This window comes from Monodon monoceros, unplaced genomic scaffold, assembly GCF_005190385.1.
Source record: "Monodon monoceros isolate NGI ecotype Baffin Bay Population unplaced genomic scaffold, NGI_Narwhal_1 Super_Scaffold_9, whole genome shotgun sequence".
NCBI lineage: Eukaryota > Metazoa > Chordata > Mammalia > Artiodactyla > Monodontidae > Monodon > Monodon monoceros.
In genome coordinates, this window is record NW_021703786.1 from 8,041,073 (window position 1) to 8,065,092 (window position 24,020).

The window sequence follows — 24,020 nt, forward strand, 5'->3', positions numbered from 1 at the left end:
GAGTCCTAAACTTTGCTCAAGGAGGAAATTGAGGCATCAGTTTGAGTCTCAAAGTGTCACTGGAAGTATTTTGGTTCTGGTTTTGTATGAGTGTGTAAAGGGAGGGTAAAAGCAGGTGTTATCTATATTTCTCTGTCTTAAAAAAATTATACATATTACAAACTTAGAAAAATTAAATATCGTTATAGAAAAAGTTGAACGTATGACAAGATAGCGAAAACCACTTATTGAAAAGAGCACACATATGGTGGTTAGTTGGTAAATGCTGCCGCTGTATCAATATACACTTTGAATATCATCCTTCTATGCTATTGATGTGTTTAATTTTTTTCTTATATCTGCAAATGTATATTTCACTAATATTTTCCCCTTGAAATATAGAAACAATTCCGCAGTGTTCCAGGGATCGCATATTGAGAAATGCTCTTTTGTATATACCATCTGTAGTCCTTACAAGCTCTTCATGCTCTTATGGAACTATATATAGTTTCCAAAGTGCACTATAAATGTTGAATGAACAAGTGAATTTACAAGTGAAGAAGGAACTTACTTTGTTGCTTGATTTACTGAATAACAACTCCATTTTAAGTTGATATAAGGTTATGTCTTCAAACATTAAAATATGTTTTATTTGCACTAAGCTGTCTTTTCCAATATCAGAAAAATTTTAATTTGGAAGTTGTTCTTTTGTGGCTGGTGCACATTGTCATATTTGTCATTGGTTTTATAAACATCACACACACACACATATAGCATGTATACAAAAGATGTTAATGATAGTGGTCATTGGAGGATAACTGTAAAACAAGTGTACAATGTTTGTTGAATGTTTATTGGTATATAAAACATTTGGGAGGTAAAAAGGAAACTGACCAGACATTTCTTTCCTTTACAGCATTTAAATCTAATTAAAGATACAAAAGAGAATGTTTCCTTTACTTTTCCTATCCTAACAGAAATTAACCAGTCACAAAGTAATTATGAGGTACTATTAAGAGAGGAAAGTTAACATAGAATGAAAAATTGGGAAATATAGCTTTGTATAGTATTAGGAAGTGAAGCTTTCTCAAAGAAGTGAAAAATGAGAACTGGCGGAGAGGGAGGCAGGGAGACATAAGCAGAGAAATTATGAACAAATTATAGTAGGACAGCATGTCAAATCTATGATACTCATCCTCATCCACATTTCATAATTAACTTCATAACTAATTAACAAACTTTTGTTTACATGTTGAATGGTTATTTGCAAAGCCAGGCATTAAGCTGCTTATTGAGGAAAAAGAAAAATTAACGGCAGGTGTGCTCTATGAATGATATGATGATAATTGAAAGGAGAAGGAATTCAAACCATTTCGTGAGAGAAGAGCTATCACCAAATAATTCTTTGGAGAGGAATGGCATACTTTTAAATTAGTCTACTTTTAAATTAGTCCCTTAGTTACTCTCGGGGCTTTCACCATATGAATCTTAACAAGTAATTTGTGGGTATTATCATTGTGGGATTTATCTTCAAGCTTTACAAACAAGTATAAGAATATGGAAATAAGGACCAGTACGAGTAACTTATCTGTAAAACTGAAATAAGGAGAAATATGAATGGCAGCATAGAAACTGCAGCATAGTTAGTGGTAAAAAGGGTGGGATCTGAAGTCATACTGCTTTTGCTCGAAATTCAGTTCCCCTTGTTGGCTATGTGATCTTACCCAATTTTATTACCGGAGATGCCAGAAATCTTGCCATGGTTGTGGGCATTTTAATGAAATAATATATAGAGTGCTAAGCACAGTATCTAGCTTCTATTAATTATTAATATCTTGACCACCTTTTCAATATTTTATTTTATTTAGTACTGGCTATTAATTTCATAAACTTATAAAGTAGATCAAAGATCTTAATAATGCTTGCATGCTTAAGCTCTTAGGTTTAAATGAATTACAAATAAAATTAATATGGAAAGGAGACATAAAAGACAAACAGGTAGACTTTGAATGTAAATATTAGTAGTAAAAATTATATTAACTGTGGGGAAATTTATTTCAGATTTCTGAATCTCTATTTTATATTTTTCCTAACTCCTTTTCCTCAAAACAAAAAGAGCCAACTATAAGTATCTTTTGAACTTTTTATTATGGAACATTTTAATCATATACAAAAGTAGTAAGACTCTATCACTCAGATACAAATAATTATCAACTCATGCCCAATGTTGTTTCATCTGTATCCCTGCCATTCTTCTCACCTGTATTATTCTGAAACAAATATCATATCGTTTCAAACTTAATAAATATTTGTTGAACACTGTTTTGTGGAATATTCTTACACATGTATATTACAAAGCCCTTGCTATTGAAATTTGAGAAGGCTTACTTTCCCATCCCAACTTTGGAACCAACTTAGAAATAAAATGCATGCAACAGAAAGATAGAGGTATGGGACTTCCCTGGCAGTCCAGTGGTTAAGACTCTGTGCTTCCACTGCAAGGGACTCGGGGAACTAAGATCCTGCATGCTGCGCTGAGCAGAAATTTTGTTCCTTCTGAGGGTGGGCCACTCCAAATTAAGGGGACTATGAAGGGCTGAGTCACAGATGGACGGACAGCTCTTTCTCCTATGTGGCTTCTGCTCCCATGGGGAAGAGTATATGAGGGAATAAAGAAGGGTTAAAAGTGTTCCTTCCATTCTTTTCCCTCCTTGCGGACTAGAGTGGAATTTTCCTTCACTAGGTGGGAACAGGTAGCTGGGGATAGATGTTCCTCTCAATACTTGCCTTCAAAAGGGCTTCCTTGGTGGTGCAGTGGTTGAGAGTCCGCCTGCCGATGCAGGGGACACGGGTTCGTGCCCCAGTTCGGGAAGATCCCACATGCCGCGGAGCGGCTAGGCCCGTGAGCCATGGCCGCTGAGCCTGCGCGTCCGGAGCCTGTGCTCCGCAACGGGAGAAGCCACAACAGTGAGAGGCCCGCGTACCGCAAAAAAAAAAAAAAAAAAAAAAAAAAAAAGCCGCCTCAGGGTTTAAGTGGTGTACCAGAATATAAAAGACATAGGACTTAGAAATAAAGGCTTTTTGAACAAACACTTAGGCATAGCATACATGTGGTAGCACTAACCTTAAGTGTACAGTTTAATATCTTTTTTAACATATGTGTACATCCAGGTAGCCATTTACTCAGATCAAGATATAGAACATTTCTAGAATCCCATAAGATTCCCTTGGTTCCCTTCCCAGTCTATCCTCCATCCCCAGAGGTGACCACTCCTCTGACTTTTCTGATCATTGAATTTTTTAAAAGTTTATTTTATTTTTGGCTGCGTTGGGTCTTGGTTGCTGTGCGCGGGCTTTCTCTAGTTGCGGTGAGTGGGGGCTACTCTTCCTTGTGGTGCCCAGGCTTCTCATTGCAGTGGCTTCTCTTGTTGCGGAGCACGGGCTCTAGGCGCACGGGCTTCAGTAGTTGCGGCCCGCGGGCTCTAGAGCACAAGCTCAGTAGTTGTGGTACACGGGCTCAGTTGCTCCGCAGCATGTGGGATCTTTCCGGACCAGGGCTCGAACCCATGTCCCCTGCATTGGCAGGTGGATTGTTAACCACTGCGCCACCAGGGAAGCCCTGATTCTTGATTATTTAAGACAGTGGTTTTCAAAGTGTGGTCTGTGGACTCCTGGGAGTCCCCAAGACCTTTCATGGGTCTACAAGGTCAAAATTATTTTCATAAGACATTACTTACCTTTTTCACCTTGTTGACATTTGCACTGATGGTGCAAAAGCAGTAGTCGGTAAAACTGTTGCTTTAGCACAAGTGAAAATACTGGTACCAAATGTGCTAGTAGCCATTGTATTCCTCACCATCACGCACTCACATTTTTTTTTAAAAAAGCAGTTTCATTTAAGAATATCTTTGATGTATTAGAAAATTATTAATTTTTTAAAATTTCAATCCTTGAGTACACATAAGTTTTAATATTCTGTGTGACAAAATTGGAAGTACACAAAAATCACTTTTGCTGCATACCAAAGTAGGAAGATGATTGTCTTGAGGAAAAGTACTTGTGCAATTGCTTGAATTCTGAGCTGAATTAGCCTTTATTGTTTTCCACAGAACGCCATTTTTTTTTTACATCTTTATTGGAGTATAATTGCTTTACAATGGTGTGTTAGTTTCTGCTTTATAACAAAGTGAATCAGTTATACATATACACATGTTCCCATATCTCTTCCCTCTTACGTGTCCCTCCCTCCTACCCTCCCTATCCCACCCCTCCAGGCGGTCACAAAGCACCACGCTGATCTCCCTGTGCTATGCGGCTGCTTCCCACTAGCTATCTACCTTATGTTTGGCAGTGTATATATGTCCATGCCTCTCTCTCTCTTTGTCACAGCTTACCGTTCCCCCTCCCCATATCCTCAAGTCCATTCTCTAGTAGGTCTGTGTCTTTATTCCTGTCTTACCCCTAGGTTCTTCATGACATTTTTTTTCCCCTTAAATTCCATATATATGTGTTAGCATACGGTATTTGTCTTCCTCTTACTGACTTCACTCTGTATGACAGACTCTAGGTCTATCCACCTCATTACAAATAGCTCGATTTCATTTCTTTTTATGGCTGAGTAATATTCCATTGTATATATGTGCCACATCTTCTTTATCCATTCATCCGATGATGGACACTTATGTTGTTTCCATCTCCGGGCTATTGTAAATAGAGCTGCAATGAACATTTTGGTACATGACTCTTTTTTATTTTTTTTTTTTTTTTTTTGCGGCACACCGGCCTCTCACTGTTGTGGCCTCTCGCGTTGCGGAGCACAGGCTCCGGACGCGCAGGCTCAGCGGCCATGGCTCACGGGCCTAGCCGCTCTGCAGCATGTGGGATCTTCCCAGACTGGGGCACGAACCCGTGTCTCCTGCATCGGCAGGCGGACTCTCAACCACTGCGCCACCAGGGAAGCCCCATGACTCTTTTTGAATTATGGTTTTCTCAGGGTATATGCCCAGTAGTGGGACTGCTGGGTCATATGGTAGTTCTATTTGTAGTTTTTTAAGGAACCTCCACACTGTTCTCCACAGTGGCTGTATCAATTTACATTCCCACCAACAGTGCAAGAGGGTCACAGAACCCCACTTTCACTTAAAAAACTGACTGACAAACTGGTTATTCAGCCTTGAGTATTCAGCAGATATGTTCTTGAAAATTAATAAAGTGAGTCTGTCACTAGAAGAAAAATAATCTAGCTGCCTTCTATTAAAGCAATGCCAATGATTAAATTTGAGCTTTCAAGCAAAAATTAGACTTCTGAAAAACTTGTATCATCCACTGTGAGCTTGGTAGCTTTCCAATTTTTAAAGACTTTCCTGATGATATCAGATATTAACAAATGTGATTTTTAAAAAATATTGTCCAATGAAATGTGTCAGTATTTAGAAGATCAGCATAATTCAGTGAATCAGTATTTTCCAAAAAACCATGCATGGGTGAAAGATCCATTCAAAGTTCAAGATGGGCTAATCGATTTTCATGTAATAGAGTATGAAGAGATCATTAATACGGTTCAGATTCCACATTACAACTAACTTTTAAGAATCTGCCATTTGTTGAATTTTGGTGCAGTATCACAGAAGAATCTTTCTTTTCCAACTATCTGTGTGAAGGTTGATATGTACGTATGAAGCAGATACGAGAATCTGGCTGCCTTCTATTAAGCCAGACATTAAAGAGATTTGCAAAAGTGTAAACCAACGCCACTCTTAGTGTTAAATATTTTTGTCAGATCATTATTTTTCATAAAATGTTATGTTAACATGTAATGGATTTATTATTGTTATTTTCAAAGTTTTAAAATTTAGAAGTCAATTTCTAATATGTAATTATTAATGGATATAACCCACATAATCAAAAGCTCTTTGAGGGACTTCCCTGGTGGTGCAGTGGTTAAGAATCCTCCTGCCAGTGCTGGGGACACGGGTTTGAGCCCTGGCCCGGGAAGATCCCACATGCCACAGAGCAACTAAGTCCCTGCACCACAACTACTGAGCCTGCATGCCACAACTACCGAAGCCCATGCACCTAGAGCCCATGCTCCGCCACAAGACAAGCCACCGCAATGAGAAGCCTGCACATCGCAACGAAGAGTAGCCCCTGCTCGCCACATCTAGAGAAAGCCCTTGTGCAGTAACGAAGACCCAACGCAGCCAAAAATAAATAAATTAGTTAATTAATTTTTAAAAATGCTTAAAAAAAAAGCTCTTTGAGGTACTCAGTAAGAGTCCTGAGACCAAAATGGTTAGGAACTGCTAGTTTAAGGCATTAACTCTTGACTGTAATAAAAGTCATTGTAATCTGAAGTAATTTTTTTATAAAGTGCTTCACAGAGGAGTAGAGAAGTGAATATTTCCCCCCGACTCCACGCGGCTTGCAAGATCTTAGTTCTGTGCCCTCAGCAGTGAAAACACGGAGTCTTAACCACTGGACTGCCAGGGAATTCCCAAACGGATTGTTTATTGTACCAAAAAGCAAGGAAATTAAAAGGACACAGAAGTCAGCTTGAAGGAGCTAATGATGTTGATTTTGATTATTTGGTGAAAGTGGTGTCTGCCACAATTTTCCGTTGTGAAGTTACTTTTTCTCTTTGTAGTTAGTAAGTATTTTTGTAGGAAAGTACTTTGAAACCACATAAACACTCCATTCCTTATCAAACTTTTGGTCCAGTTATTAAAATGGATTCAGAATATCCTATTTTGTTTAATGGTTTAAAGTTTGTTACTATCATTATTTTGATGCTAACATTGTCTCAGGTTTGGCCAGTGAGAGCTTCTTCAAACTGGCTTCTGTGTCCTGTTAACTTCCTTGCTTTTTGGTACAACAGGCAGTAGTTTAACCTAATCTACAAGTAACCATTTTAGCACTCTTTTCTTTTAGGTAGTATTCTAGAGTGCTTTGTTCTTGAATATTGATGATCTGTTTATAACATATTTCCTTAGTTTTTGACTAAAACAAGCACTGACTGGACTTTAAAAAGTCGTTTAATGTCAAAAGAGCACTTACTTTTGAAAAAACTTTAATCTCCATATTTGCTTCATCTGTTTTCTATTGTGCTTTAACTCTAGTAATTAAAGTGAACCTAAAGTCAAAGTAGTAGCTTTTAATATATATATATATATATATTTATTTTGGCTCCACCGGCTCTTAGTTGCGGCACATGGGATCTTTAGTTGCAGCATACAAACTTCTTAGTTGTGGCATGCGGACTTCATAGTTGCAGCATGTGGACTCTTAGTTGTAGCATGCATGTGAGATCTAGTTCCCTGACCAGGGATCAAACCTGGGCCCTCTGCATTGGGAGTGCGGAGTTTTACCCACTGGACCACCAGGGAAGTCCCCAAAGTAGCTTGTTTCACATAGGTACCCCTTTCTCTCTGCTAAACTGATGGAACTTTTAGAACATTAGGTTAATATATTCATTTCTTCATACCTTGTGTTTCTATTGATTATTAATTAGGTTGCCATAAAAATACAATCTAACAATATAAAAGAAGAAAACTTTAATACTCTTGCAAATATGTTCAGATGTTATTGTATGTAAGACATTTTAATTCTATTATTTGAACAGCACCTTAAACTTGAATTGCCTCTTTTGTTAAGAAGAAATTGTCGGGCTTCCCTGGTGGCGCAGTGGCTGAGAGTCTGCCTGCCAATGCAAGGGACACGGGTTCGAGCCCTGGTCTGGGAGGATCCCACATACCGTGGAGCAACTAAGCCCGTGAGCCACAACTACTGAGCCTGTGCATCTAGAGCCTGTGCTCCATAACAAGAGAAGCCACGACAATGAGAAGCCCGTGCACCGCGATGAAGAGTAGCCCCCGCTCACCGCAACTGGAGAAAGCCTGGGTACAGAAACGAAGACCCAACACTGCGAAAAATAAATAAATAAATACATACATAAATTTATTAAAAAAAAAAAGAAATTGTCTGTTTTTCCAAGTATTTAGAAAAGTATTTCCAAAGTATTTTTCCTGTGCATTCCATTAATTATTGGGTTGGCTAAAAAGTTCGTTTGGGTTTTTCTTCTCTGTTGTTTTTTTAAAAAATATCTATTTAGGCTGCTCCAGGTCTTAGTTGCATCATGTTAGCTCTTAGTTGTGACATGCATGTGGGATCTACTTCCCTGACCAGGGATTGAACCCAGGCCCCCTGCATTGGGAGTATGGAGTCTTAGCCACTGGACCACCAGGGAAGTCCCTCCTCATCCTTATAGATAGGGAAGCTCAGCCATAGAAAGGTGAGGTAATTTTCTCAAGGTCACACAAGTATCAAACAGACTTGAGAGCAGAGATCCTAACTCCAGAGCCCCACCCTCAACTACTACACTATATTACCCTCAGCCAAGATGATTAAAACAGTCACTTCTCTTAAGTAATTAATGGGAAAGGGAGAAAAGAGATGGGTAAACACTTTATGCTATAAATATGATAAATGCCTTAGTAGAAAGATGCATGAGAGACCTTGGGGACCCAGAGGAGAGACACTTTAACTCTGAGGAGGTGTATATGTGCAAGTCCTCCTCTGTCTTTTCTATTGTAGCTTTAAAAGCATGTTTAGGTTCTTGTAACCCTCCTGCGTTGCTGTGGCTGTGTTTTGATCTTTGGCTCTTCTTGGTGCAGCTAAAAGCAGTTCAAAATACCACTACATTCTTTAAAACACTTGTAATGTCTACATAATATACAAACATCATGATTCATTTGATGTATCTTTTTTAGGTGAATTTCTGGAAAAATAAAATGTTCAAATTAGCTTCAATTTAATGTTTTCACAGGTGCTGGAGAAAATTTGGAGAATACAATGGCAGCCTTTCAGCAGTAAGTATATAAAAAGGTACTCTTTTCTTTTACAGTTTATCTTTAAAGTGATGATGATTCACCAAGTGAGGATAGTACACGTGTAGCATCCACTTGTGGTAGTTGTTTCTATTTTATTAAAATGGCTTTTTTTTTTAGTTAGTCTGAAGTGTTACAAAGAGTGTTTGGCTTCTGCATAACTGAAAAACTAGATCAGGGTTTTGGGTAATCAAAAGATACTATAGTTCCAAAGCTGAAAGAAGACATTTGTAACAAGGCACATACTGTGTGTAATGCTAATTAGCCTCAGAGAGAAAGAGAAAAGGAGAAAATGAAAACACTGTTACATTGGCTGTTATTTATGAGTAGGATTATGTGTCTACTCAGTAATTCTTCCACAGGTCAGGTCAAGCTGTCATCTGGTCTTTCTTTGAAGCCTTAGGAGTGTTGATCTTATTTTTTAAAATCAGGTAAAATTTTTTTTCAATTTTTAGATTATTCATATTTCATATAGATGTCTTTTAGAGCACCTCACAGAGAAGCAGCCGGAGACACAGGAATGAAAGCTGATTGATACCTTGTTCTTTGTCTTAGAGTGAATGATTATCATCAGTCTGTGGTAATGGTGCGAACAGTTTTCTGTTCCCTGAAAAATAAGATGGGGAATGTGATAAGTTAACTCCCATGAAAAACATTACTATCCATATTTAGTAAGAAAAATATTTTCTTATGTAATTTTTGAGCCATTTTTATGTGTATAATTGGGGCCAATAAATCAGGACAATTTGGCTTAAGTTTTTGTTCTGCTTCTCATCATTCAAAGACACTTTAGAGATTACTTTTCCTGTTACCAGGTCCCAAGGTACTGCTTTTCCATAGTCTAGTTTCGTCTAAATCCTATCCTCCTGTATTTGTCATTGCTTACTCTTTTTGTTATATAATATGATGCTTTTGACTGTAATCTCAAGTCTCTTACAGCTCTAAAATGCAAAATCTTTCCTCCTCTCACTGACTGTGAAACAGAATAATTTAATTTAAATTACTTTGTTATCTTCTCTACTGAGATTATGTAGCTAGCTCCTATAGCAAAATATATTTAATTTTATGTGAACAATTTTCACTGTGATATACACACACGTGCATACCCACGCACACCCTCATTCACTATCATTTATCCAATATTTGTTGCCTGTGATGTAGTAATATATGTTACTTGGGGAAAAACTGCTCATAACTTTGAGTGGTTTTTAGCATTCCTTTATGTAAAAGTATATTATTTTGTAAGTTTTTCTCCATATTTTTTTTTGCTAAATCTTTACGAAACACCCTTATTTATGAAATTAAACTATTTCTAAGGATGGTACATTTGTATAATACATTATTTCTAAGGATGGTACCTAAATGTTTTTTATCTTTGAAGACTTTGATCCTCTGAAAAATTTTTTGATATTCAAAGAATAATTTAGATGGTTTTTACTTGCTAGATACAAAATTTCATTTCCAGTCTTCAAGCAGTTTGTTTTTATATTGTTTTGTTCAAGCAGTAACTATTGAAGAGTACTACAGTCTATCATGTGGTAGCTTTCTATAACTTTAGTTTTTTGGAGGTTTTTCTGGTACTTTAAAAGAAGAAAGCAACTCTTCCGTATGTTATTATTAGTGTTTATTAGATATATTTATTTGTAAGGCTGTTTGCTAATTGACTTTGAAATTTATAGAAAACCTAAATCAAATAGGCTTTAATTTTAAACTTAATTTTTTTTGTTGTTGGTGGTGATGATTTTGTTTTTTGTTTTGTTTTGTCTTATGCATCAGTGCTCTTACTTTCAATAAGTAGTTTTTTAAATTGTACTTTGTTTTCATTTATAAATATTCTATTTAACTGCTAGGACACTTAGAAAGTTTTTTTTTAATATGCCTACTTCATGAACAACAAGAAAAAAATTGTTTAAGCGTACTATTTTTAAGGTACTGTATACTAAAAAGATAAAGAGTTATAATACATAATTGACGAAAGACAGACACTGTGCTTAATTATGGTATATGCTTGAAAGGATATATAGTTGAAGGAGAGATAGTAAAAAATACAATGAGCAATTAAAACTTAGATCTTATTTATATATACGGTTAGACATATACTTCACAAAGCATGTATATTATGACATGGAGGTGAAGATGATATTAGAGAAAATATAAATAGTTGGTGTGGGAAGCCTAGTTAAGATTAACCAGAATATTGAAAAGATACCAGGATTAGAAGAGCTATCATTTGGTGGAGAGGAAGAAACTATTTTAAAAATGTGAAATGTTTGAGGTTAAGATGTGATGGTATGTGGACAAGATACATCTAGAAAATTGAAAGGACCTTAAGAATGCATGGAAAATTAATTCATTATACGTTCATTACATTATAGTAGGGCTAAAGAAGTAATTAGTACTGACACAGAGAAATAGTTACATCTCACAATTTATAAAAGTTCTTTAATGTGCTTTATAAAATAATTTAACAGACACCTTAAGTTATGAATGTGGTTCTTCTGGGATTCCTTGGGAGCCAGAATCCTTATTGATTTCTCAATCCCTAACATTTAGCTTTGGTGCTAATAGGTTCTCACTAATCACTTACTGAATGATATATGGAATGCGGCACTCAAGAACAAAGGAGAATATTGGGTGGTAGGATAAATTGGAAGTTTGGGATTGACATATATACACTATTGATACTATGTATAAAATAGATAACTAATGAGAACCTACTGTATAGCCCAGGGAACTCTACTCAATGCTCTGTGGTGACCTAAATGAGAAGCAAATCCAAAAAAGAGGGGCCATATGTATACGTATAGCTGATTCACTCTGCTGTACAGTATAAACTAACACAATATTGTGAAGCAAGTAAACTCCAATAAAAAAAAGCAGAATTTTAACAGAAGACAGAGACAGAATCCCATTCATAATAAATATGTAACCAAAAACTAAGGAATTGTACTACAAAGATACACACACACACAGAGTCACTAAGCCCCTGAGTATGTAAAATCTGGTTCTTAAGAGCTAATAAAACTAGGTTATTAAACCAGGCTGCCTTTGTAAATACCCATAGGACAATTTGATCCCTGTGGTATTACCACGAATGCTTAGAGAAAGAAACAAATTGTATTAGCAATAGCTGCAAGTATAAGTTGGCAGACAGTCAGAATAATTAATCAGTGACCTGATTCTCATGATAAAATTCTTTAGAATGTCTAATTAATACAATACTAATTATCTCATCTCTGAAATGGGAATAATAATACAACCTCAATGTTTTGAGGAATAAATGAGATTCAAATAAATTCTTTAACATAGTGTCAGTTTTAAGTTATGATGCATTGTTTTTGTGAAGTTTGAAGTAATTTCACTTCTTTTAGAGCTAGAGTTTTTATTTCTTTTTCCGGAAATGTTGAAGCCTTGGCTTCCCTAGCTTTTTTCTGTGTTTGTCATCAGCTTATCAGAAATGCAACTATACAATGTTTGGTGTTTCAATTGAAGTAGATGCATATTGTTATTTATGGAAAAATTTGAAAGCCAAAGTGATTAAAAAAAAAGTTTTCTTGCTCTGTTCCAGCTATTTGTGTATCAAATTTGAGATAATTTTAGTAGAATAATTTACAAATTGTCCTAGATACACTTACTATTGTTCTAAATTTTTACTTATTAGCTTGTTAATAAAAGATAAACATACAATAAATAGAAATTTTTTTTATAATTCCTAAACATTTCTAAAAATATCCAACATTTCAGCTAAAGGCAAACTTCATACTTAGAAAGATTTTAGGTAATATGTATAATATTTTTTAAATACAGGAAAATATAGATAACCCCTGCTCTTACCCTCCTTTACACACACATACAAAACCAAAACAAAAATAAAAGGAAGACATGTATGTGACCAAAAATCATCAGTACCAACAGTACCAATTTTTTTTTTTTAGCTATATAAAGAATCTTGGAATTTTATTTTAAAACTGTTTGCTGGCTCTATATGTCACTTACAGTGTCTACATTTTTTATTCTTTTTTTGAGAAAAACTAAACATAGTTTAAAAAATTCAAGGAAATTTTAAAATATAGAAAAAGAATTCTATCAACCTAAAACCTATTTTTATTTGCCTATTTGCGTTTTTTTTAACATTTTATATTTATTTATTATTTATTTTGGCTCTGCTGGGTCTTAGTTGCGGCATGCAGACTCTTAGTTGCGGCAGGCATGTGGGATCTAGTTCCCTGACCAGGGATCGAAGCCAGGCCCCCCTTTTTTTTTTTTTTGCGGTACGCGGGCCTCTCACTGTTGTGGCCTCTCCCGTTGCAGAGCACAGGCTCAGCGGCCATGGCTCACGGGCCTAGCCGCTCCGCAGCATGTGGGATCTTCCTGGACCGGGGCACGAACCCGTGTCCCCTGCATCAGCAGGCGGACTCTCAACCACTGCGCCACCAGGGAAGCCCGAACCCGGGCCCCTTGCATTGGGAGCACGGAGTCTTACCCACTGGGCCACGAGGGAAGTCCTTATTTGCCTATTTTTGGATTTTATTTTTACACATTTGTGGTTCTAGCAAACACACAACTGGCAAATAATCTCTTTTAAAGGTGGATGTCCTTTAGAAGAGGACATGTACAATTAACAATTATTTACACCTTAGTAAGAATTACATTAAGGAGCCAAGTTTGTTTGTTTTCCTCTAACAACTGGTGATAATCAGAACAGTGAAAGGGAAGATTATTTAAGGAGAAGTAGAGGAGCGGTATGAGACTTTGGCACAAAGCAGCAAGTGGCCATTGGGTCTTTTGGAGCGGGATTCTGATGGGCTTGGATCATCAGAAGAGACCAAGTATGAGAAAATTCCGAAGTGGTTGGCTCCAAAGATAAATTTTGTCAGGTATATATATATATATATATATATATATATGTATATATATATATATACACACACACACACACACACTTTATCAATGGGATCATACCATACCTACTTTTTTTTTTCATTTAGATTCAACAATGACATTCCATTGTTGGAATAAAAACTTCATTGAATAAAGTGAATACTTGATTCTTTGAAGTATGGTACTTACTATGGCTATGGATTATCATTGATGAACATTTAGGTGCTAGCTGGATGATAATTAATTAAAATTTAAAATGTTCATAGACATTGATAACCAAAATATGGCTTCATTCTGCTCATTTATTTTTATTTTTTTAAATTAATTAATTAATTTTTGGCTGCATTGGGTCTTCTTTGCTGCATGCGGGCTTTCTCTAGTTGCGGCGAGCAGGGCTACTCTTCGTTGTGGTGTGCGGGCTTCTCACTGCAGTGGCTTCTCTTGTTGCGGAGCACGGACTCTAGGTGCACAGGCTTCAGTAGTCGTGGCTTGCGGGATCTGGAGCGCAGGCTCAGTAGTTGTGGCGCACGGGCTTAGTTGCTCCGCGGCATGTGAGATCTTCCTGGACCAGGGCTCGAACCCGTGTCCCCTGCACTGGCAGGCGGATTCTTAACCACTGCGCCACCAGGGGAGTCCCTCTGCTCATTTAGAAATGTGTGAATACCTGCAATATGCCCAGCATCGTGAACGTTGGAAAATATGGAACAGACAGATACCTTCCTCACTAGGAATTTAGTATCTAGTTGTAGAGACATGACCTTATATGAAGTCATTTCCATTTCAAATTGTTTCCATCTTATAAAAAACAATTTGAATGTATAGGAATATATTACATAAACTGTAATTTATCTACTTTTACGTTTTCTCATTCCTGCTTTCTCACTCTGCTCACCTCAGCTCTTATTCTTTCCATTCCTGAATTTTAAAAAAGTAAAAGTTTCTTTCTAAAATTCTCTCCCTGCCGCACCCATGTTTACTTTTTTTTTCATCTTGAAATGTCACTGGTGGTAATTGATACATAAAGTGCTTACAAAAACAAACAAACAAGGGACTTCCCTGGAGGTCCAATGGTTAAGACTCTGCTCTTCCACTGCAGGGGTCACGGGTTTGATCCCTGGTCAGGGAACTAAGATCCTGCATGCGGCGCAGCCATAAAACAAAAACAACAACAAAACAAACAAAGTGCTGTGTAGGCATTTTACATATACAGAGAGCTATCTCTTTTCATTCATTAATTCAATATTTAACAAATACGTGGGACTGCCCTGGTGGAACAGTGGTTAAGAAATCCGCCTTCCAATGCAGGGGACGTGAGTTTGATCCCTGGTTGGGGAACTAAGATCCCACATGCCGCGGGGCAAGTAAGCCCTCGCGCCACAACTACTGAGCCTGCGTGCCTCAACTAGAGAGCCCACATGCCACAAACTACAGAGCTCACGTGCTCTGGAGCCCGTGCACGACAACCAGAGAGAAAACCCGCATGCCACAACTAGAGAGAAGCCCACGTGCTGCAATGAAGAGCCCGTGCACTGCAAAAAAAAAAAAAAAAAAAAAGATCCCACATGCCTCAGCGAAGACCTGACACAGCCAAAAATAATAATTAAAAAAATATTTTAAAAAGTAAAAAAAAAATACTTATGGAGTACCTGCTGTGCCCAGCCCCATGCATAGGCACTTGTTTACAATAGTAAACAAGCCATAGTCCACAAACCCTTTCGTCAGAGAGCACCTGTCTAATTGGGCAAGTAGGGGAAGATAAATAGATGTATTCAAAACAGTGTGGTAAGTACTCTGACACAGTAAACGCAGGTGCTACAGGAAGTCCTGGCAATTTGGCAAATAACTGGTAGATAGGCTACAAAATCCAGTCTGGGGTCAGGGGATTAGGGAAGGTATCCTGAAGTGGTAGTTTTTAAGCTTACACCTGAAAGATGAATAAGAGTTAGCAGATAAGGGGAAGAAGAAAGACTTTTTAAAAAACTGCTGTTGTAGTATGTATAATATACATTCAGTAATATGCACAAATCTTAAGTGCACAGCCCAAAGAATTTTAATATATGTATACACCTTTGTGACCACCACCCAGATAAAAATATAGAACATTTCTAGCACCCCTGAAAGCACCCTTGTGACCTTTCCCAGCCTGTACTCCTTTCCCCTAGATAACCATTATTTTAGTTTCTATTACAATAGATTGATTTTGTCTGTTCCTGATAACATAAATATCATCATACCGTATTTACACTTTTGTCTCTTCTTTCTTTCAATTTATATCTGTAAGATTCATCCATGATGTGTGAAATAATCTTGTACATGTTTTTTAATGGTCAAGTGCATTCATCTCTCTCAGGTATATACTTAGCAGAAGTTGAATTGCTGTGTCATAGGGTAGGTGGATAAGCAATATATGAGAGTTCCATTTGCTACACTGTCTTGCTAACTTACTGTCAGTCCTTTTAATTTTAGGCATTCTGATGGTGTATAGTGCTGTCTCGTAGTTTTAATATCCATTTCCCTGTTGAATTTTTTTTTTTTTTTTTTGGCTGCGTTGTGTCTTCGTTGCTGCGCGCGGGCTTTCTCTAGTTAGGATGAGTGGGGGCTACTCTTCGTTGCGGTGTGTGGGCTTCTCATTGTGGTGGCTTCTCTTGTTGCAGAGCACGGGCTCTAGGGCGTCCGGGCTTCAGTAGTTGTGGCTCATAGGCTCTAGAGCGCAGGCTCAGTAGTTGTGGCACATGGGCTTAGTTGCTCCGAGGTATATGGGATCTTCCTGGACCAGGGCTCGAACCCATGCCCACTGCATTGGCAGGTGGATTCTTAACCACTGCACCACCAAGGAAGTCCTTCCTCCCTGTTGAATTTTGATGTTGGATTTCTGTTCATATGTTTATTCGCCACTTGGAAATTCTCATTTGTGAAGTGAGAAAACAATTATATTGTTTTTCTGTGAAAGACATTTCAGACAGAGGAAGTATTTAGAGAGCATGGGGCTGCTTGGAGTGTAGGTGCAAGGTGGGGAGGAGGTGAAGAGAACTAATATTATCATCACTGTTTTGCAAATAAGAAAACAAGCATAAAGAACTTGCCCAAGTAAGTGGCAGAGCCAGGATTTGAATGCAGGCTCCAATGTCTGTGCTGCTTCTTTTTTTCAGCTTTATTGAGGTATAATGGACAACATTATAATATATTTAAAGTGTACAATGTGAAAATGATAATGTGTGTATACATTGTGAATACACATCCCTCACCTCACATATTTACCTTTTTTTTTCCCGTGTTTGTGCTCTTAACCACCGTGGTATACCCTCTCTAAAAGTCGAAAGATCTTAGCGGTGAAAGGAACCTTAGAGATTATCTTTTCAATGTTTTTCTTTTTTTAAAACAATTTTTAAATTGTTAAATTTAAAATTTTAGTTTTATCATGGTAAAGTTTGCATAACATAAAATTTGCCATTTTAACCATTTGTAAGTGTGCAGTACAGTGGCATTATGTATATCACATTTTTATGCCGCCATCACTACTATGCATCTCTACAACTTTTTTTTCCACCTTTTATTTTTTTCAGTTTTATTGAGAAATAATTGACCTACATCACTGTGTAAGAGTAAGGCATACAGCATGATGGTTTAATTTACATATATTGTGAAATGACTACCACAGTAGGTTCAGCTAACATCCATCCCCTCATAAGGATACAATAAAAAGAATAAAGGAAAAAAATTCTCCTGTGAAAAGAACTCTTAGGATTTATTCTCTTAACAATTTTCCTATGTATCATAACAACAGTTAGCTATAGTCATCACGTTGTACATTACATCCTTAGCACTTATTTGTCTTATAACTAGAAGTTTGTATCTTTCATCTACAGAACTTTTTAGTCATCTCATCCTAAAACTCTGTACGCATTAAATAATAACTACCCAAGCTCCCTGTCCCACAGCCCTGGTAACCACCATTATACTTTGTCTCTGTTAATTAAACTGTTCTAGGTACCTTGTATAAGTAGAATCATAAATATTGGTACTTTTGTTTTTGTTTTCACCTACCATAATGTCTACAAGGTTCATCCATATTGTTGTATATATCAGAATTTCCTTTCTTTTTAAAGACTGAATACTATTTCATTGTATGTATATGCCACATTTTGTTTATCCATTCATCAGTTGATGGACATTGGGTTGTTTCTACTTTCGGCTATTATGAATAACGCTTCTATGAACATGGGTATAACAATATCTCTTCAAGTTCCTGCTTTCAATTCTTTTCTATATATAACCAGAGTGGAATTACTGTATCATATGGTAAACCTATGTTCAGTTTTTTTAGGAACTGCCATACTGTTTTCCATAGTGGTGGCACCATTTTACATTCCCACCAACAATGTATAAGGGTTCCAGTTTCCTCACATCTTGGCCAATACTTGTTTTTGTTTTTTTAATATTTATTTATTTTTGGCTGCATTGGGTCTTAGTTGTGGCAGATGGGATCTTTCGTTGCGGTGCATGGTCTCTTCCTTGTGGCACGTGGGCTTCTCTGTAGTTGTGGCGCCCGGGCTCAGTATTTGTGGTGCGTGGGCTCCAGAGCTCGTGGGCTCAGTAGTTGCAGCACGTGGGCTTAGATGCCCTGCAGCATGTGGGATCTTAGTTCCCCTACCAGGGATCGAACCCACGTCCCCTGCATTGGAAGGCGGATTTTTAACCACTGGAACACCAGGGAAATCCCAATACTTGTTTTTTTGTTTTTCTTTTCCTCCCTTCCCTCTTTTCTTTCTTTCTTTTTTCTAATAGCCATTTGAATGAGAGTGAAGTATCTCATTGTGGTTTTTTTTTTTTTGTGGTACGCGGGCCTCTCACTGCTGTGGCCTCTCCCACCGTGGAGCACAGGCTCCGGATGCGCAGGCTCAGTGGCCATGGCTCACGGGCCTAGCCGCTCCGCGGCATGTGGGATCCTCCTGGACCGGGGCACAAACCCGTGCATCAGCAGGCGGACTGTCAACCACTGTGCCACCAGGGAAACCCCTCGTTGTGGTTTTGATTACACTTCTCTAATGATTAATGATGTTGAGCATCTTTTCATGTGTGCTGCACATCTTCTTTGCAAAATGTCTATTCATTTTTTAGTCTGATTGTCTTGTTGTCATTGCATTTTAGGAATTCTTTATGTATTGTGGATGTTAATTCTTTATTAGATAGGTGATTTGCAAATACATTTTCCCATTCTATGGGTTGCCTTTTTAGTCTGTGCTTTTGCTGTCATATCCAAGAAATCATTGCCAAATCCAATGTCATGAAGCTTTTTCTGTATGTTTTCTTCTGAGATTTTTTCATTTGAGTTCTTACAGTTAGATCTTTGATCCATTTTGAGTTTATTTTTGGATATAGTTTTAGGTAAGAATTCAAATTCATTCTTTCACATGTGAATATCCAGTTTTCCCAATACCATTTGTTGAAAGGACTGCTCTTTCTCTAGTGAATGGTCTTTGCATCCTTGTCAAAAATCATTTGGCCATATGTGTGAAGGTTTACTTCTGGACTCTCTCTTCTATTGGTCTATATGTTGTCTTTAGGCCAGTACCACATTGTTTTGATTACTGTAGATTTGTAGTAAGTTTGAAATTAGGAAGTGTGAGTCTTCCAACTTTCTTACTCTTTTTCAGGATTGTTTCGGCTATTCAAGGTTCCTTGAGATTCCATATGAATTTTAGGATGGATTTTCTATTTCTGTAAAAAAACATCATTGGGATTTTGATACAAGTTGCATTAAACCTGTAGATCAATGTAGTATTTACATATTAACAATATTAAGTGTTCCAATCCATGAACATGGGATGTCTTTCCATTTATTTATATCTTTAATTTCTTTCAACAATGTTTTGTAGTTTTCATTGTACAAGTCTTTCACCTCTAGTTAATTCCTAAGTTTGTATTCTTTTTGATGCAATTGTAAATGGAATTATTTCATGATTTCCTTTTTAGATTTTCATTACTATTGTATAGAAATAAAACTGATTTTTGTATGTTTGTTTTGTATTCCAGAACTTTACTGAGTTTGTTTATTAGTTCTGACAGTGGTGTATATGGAACCTTTATTTCTACATACAAGATTATGTCATCTGCAAATAGAGATAATTTTACTTCTTCTTTCCCAATTTGGATGCTTTTTTTTTTCTTATTCATTTGCCCTTCTAGAACTTATAATCCTATGCAGAATTTAAGTGGCAAAAGTGGGCATCCTTTTCTTGTTCTTTACGCTTTCATTTTACAGATGTGGAAATTGGGCTCAGAGAGGGGCAGTTACTCACCCAAAGTTACCCAGCAAGTTCATAGCAAAGCAGGAACTGGTGCCCAAATCTCAACTTCTGGTCCAGTGTTCTTTCCTTTATACTGGGTTGCCAGAATTAAGGATTGCTAGTTATGGAAAGGAGGCAACATGAGTCTCTTATTCTAAGTTCAGTTAGAATATTTTTATATCAATTATTCATAATAGATAATAGTCTTGAGGAGAAATTTTAGTATTATGGGATTTTCTACTATTTTGATTTGTAACTCTGAACTTTTTCATCTAATGTATATAACCTAAATGTTTACTTATGTTTCAGAATGTCATTATTCTTCTTTGTATTTCTTCAGTGCAGTTACAGTTGGAACTGATATGTTGGAATTGGACTGCCATATCACAAAAGATGAAGAAGTTGTAGTGTCACATGATGAGAACCTAAAGAGATCAACTGGAGTCAATGTAAACATCTCTGATCTCAAGTACTGTGTAAGTGAAAATGCATGATAAACTAATAATTAGTAGATATTAAGGCCTGTAGGATTTTTATAAACAGTGAGTGCCAGATAACACGTCAGTAAGTAATAATAAAAAAAGATAGTGTTTAAATAATGAATGTCAAAGGAAAGTTAAAAAACGATTCTGACTTACAGTGAGGATTTGTATTTATTACGTACATCTGTGGAGACTTATTTTGATAACTATTTCAACAAAATTACCAAAGTCCTCAAATGTAAAACTACTGGAGTTCAATTTATTTGACATATTCTACAATTTATTTGATTCAGATTAAATATATGAATTAGTTTTAGTCTTCAGGTATAGGAAAGAACCCTTTAAAAATCTGATTTTAGTAGTTACATGCTCATTATAGTAAATACTAATAAATGGAGGGAAAAATAATGCCTAATTCTACTACCTAAAAAAAACTTATGTTAACAGGATACTATCTGTATGTATACCCTGAACGTTTTTTACATAATTATGTTCTCATTGTATATTATTTATATTGTATTTTTAAACGCTCTAACATTATGGCATGATATACATTTTTTCTTTTTCTTTTTTTAATAGACTTTTATTTTTTAGAACAGTTATAGATTCACAACAAAATTGATCAGAAAATATAGAGATTTCCCACATACTTTCTGACCTCACATAGGTACAGCCTCCCCCCACTATCAACATCCTGCACCAGAGTGGTACATTTGTTACAATTGATGAATGTACACTGATACAGCATCATCACCCAAAATTCATAGCTTACATTAGGATTTATTTTCGGTGTTGTACATTCTATGGGTTTTGACATGACATTCATGAAAATGACATGAATCCACTAATATAATGTCATACAACATAGTTTCACTGCCCTAAAAATCCTCTGTACTCTGCCTATTCATCCTTCCTGCCCCCAACCCCTGACAATCACTAATCTTTTTACTGTCTCCATAGTTTTGCTTTTTCCAAAATGTCATATAGTTGGAATCACACAGTATTTAGCCTTTTCAGATTCTATGCTTATTTTTCATAAACATTTCAGATGACTGAAGTTATTCCATTGAGTGGATATATAGTTGTCTTTAACCATTCCTCTGTTGTTGGGCATTTGAATTAGTTCTCAGTTTTCACCATTATAAATAACACTGCACTGAACATCTATATGTGTAAAGATAAAGTTTTCTCTATGTTTAAAATTATTTCCCTATATTAACTCTCAGCAAGGAAATTATTGGGTAAAAGATTAGGAACATTATAGTTTCTTGATATATATTGAAAGTTGTTATTGCCAGCTTGCTCTTTTAAAGTGTTTAAAAGATTTTTTATATCTGATATTAAAAGAATTCCAAGTTTGCCACACCCTTACCATTTAGGGGCATTATAATTATACCAAGAATTTCCTAATTTGCTAGATTAAATTTTAATTAGCATTTGCTTATTAGTGAGTTTAAAGATTCTCCTTTATGATTTTTTTCCCCTTTGAATTGTCTATTCCTGACATTTGTCTGCTGAGATCTTTGTGTATTTATTATTGACAAATGGTCCGTATTAGACAGTACAGATTTCTTGTAGGTCATGAAAGTAAGTAATTATATGGTCAGTTTGCTGTTGGGGATGTTCTACTAATGAGTTTTCTATATAAACATTTGTAGTGTTTCATTTTTGTGTTTTTCAAGAAGCAAATCTTTATGTCTTAATGTAAGACACTAAAATACTTTTATTTTTTGAGAGCTAACTTTTTTCAGTCATATCTTTTAAAGGAACTCCCACCTTACCTTGGAAAACTGGATGTCTCATTTCAAAAAGGTAATGATTTACATTTGCAGATTAAACATTTACACTAAAGTGTATTCATTTATGCTGAGAATTAGAAATACATGTGCATTATCTTGTGATAAGGAGCTCCAACTAAAAGTATTACCGTCAAAGCTTGTTTGCTCGGGCCTACAAATCTGAAATCTTGATAGTCATCTGACCCTGAGATTATGATGCCCAAAGATTTAACTGACTCATTCTATCTAAATTTATATACAGTTCATTTAAGCCTGAATATTAATTACAAGAAACACATACTTCTAAAGCTTGTATACTTCTAAAGCTTCAAATTCTAGAATATTACTATAACTTGTAGTAAATAATCCAACGTAAATAAGAAGAATAAATGAAAAGAAATTGAAGCAACCCCTTTCAGATCCTTACTGATTCTATAATTTTTTCATTCTGTGTTATTTAGCTACTCCATATTTTAAATTATTAAGAGTATTCCATTACTCAAATAAACCATCCATTTCTTAGTCATCTTCACTTTTTAATCACCAGCATAGCAGTTTTTTTTTTTTCTTTTGAGGGAACATTTCACACAAAGAGATATGTCCCTTGGCCCAATGTGTTAGTTATGTTAGGATGGAACATGTTAGGATGGAAAATACACAACCTCAAGATACAGGTGCTGAGCTACCTCACCTTCACAATTCAGCCTCATGTTTTGAATGATTTACATGTAACTCAGGAAAAGTGCAAAATGCTCATGTGATGGTCCTTGGTATGGCTTGCATATAGTTGAAACCTTGGTTAAGCCAAGGATATATTGATATTAATTTTCAAAAGAACTGTAACTGCTCTGTGAGCTAAATTTAAAATTGGCTGGTATAATTTCTCCTTGATTGAGAAACCTTAGAAAGCCAAATAAAAATCAGAAAACCGTTTGCATCAGTTATTTCTACGGGACGTTTCGATCTGATGTTTGTTTGACTTTGCCTTCTAGATAAGTATCATTAAGCTTTTATTGATTTGAGGAAACACCTTTTATTCTTATAATTAGTAGGATTATACTTGCAAAGCTATTCAATATTGGTGTCAGTTGTGGACTTGGGAAGGTTAAGAAAATTTCATAAGTGAAGTTTTTCCTAGTTTTCCCTTTGTAGAGAGCAAAGCCAAAGCCTCACAAAGATTATGAGATGCTTTGAGAAAAAAATATATTTTAATTTTTTTCCTGGTTTTATATCTACCACATAGTCATAAAAGTTTTGAACTTGAAGAGACCTTTGAAACCATCTAATCCTGTCTCCTCCTGTTACAGGAAGGAAACAGAGTCCTAAAGATGTAAATGAACTTGATTAAGGTTGTACAACAAATAAATGACAGAAACTAGGTCTTCTTACCAGGCCAGTGTTCAGCTATCTATACTGCCTCTCTGCAGAATCTCTTCAAATCCCATATTAGTGGCAATGCCACATACTCTCAAATTTAATAATTAACTTTTGTTCATATTGTATTCAACTCGTATCATAATTAACTTAAAGACTATGCCTCCAATGTGAAGTTTACTGCATCTGAAACAGACTAATATATAGTACTGTAAAAACTTGACTCAGATTAGGCAGAAAGTCATTCATTTTTTTACTCTTCTATTCCCCTGCTCGGAACTCTTGTTTTCTTTAAATACTGGAGGGAGGAGGAGGAGAGAGAGAGAGAGAGAGAGAGAGAGAGAGAGAGAGAGAGAG

The 24,020-nt window shown here is 36.2% G+C and overlaps 1 protein-coding gene across 2 annotated transcripts in view; it reads left to right on the plus strand.

Annotated features, from left to right (window-relative positions):
* The window catches only part of GDPD1 (glycerophosphodiester phosphodiesterase domain containing 1), a 44,594-nt gene that overhangs the window by 4,146 nt on the left and 16,428 nt on the right, over window positions 1–24,020 (plus strand). For both annotated transcript variants that reach the window (XM_029212232.1, XM_029212233.1), the window contains exons 2-4: window positions 8,801–8,843; window positions 20,370–20,505; window positions 22,278–22,323. In XM_029212232.1, the coding sequence (XP_029068065.1) occupies window positions 8,801–8,843; window positions 20,370–20,505; window positions 22,278–22,323 (225 nt within the window). The remainder of the gene's footprint in view (window positions 1–8,800; window positions 8,844–20,369; window positions 20,506–22,277; window positions 22,324–24,020) is intronic.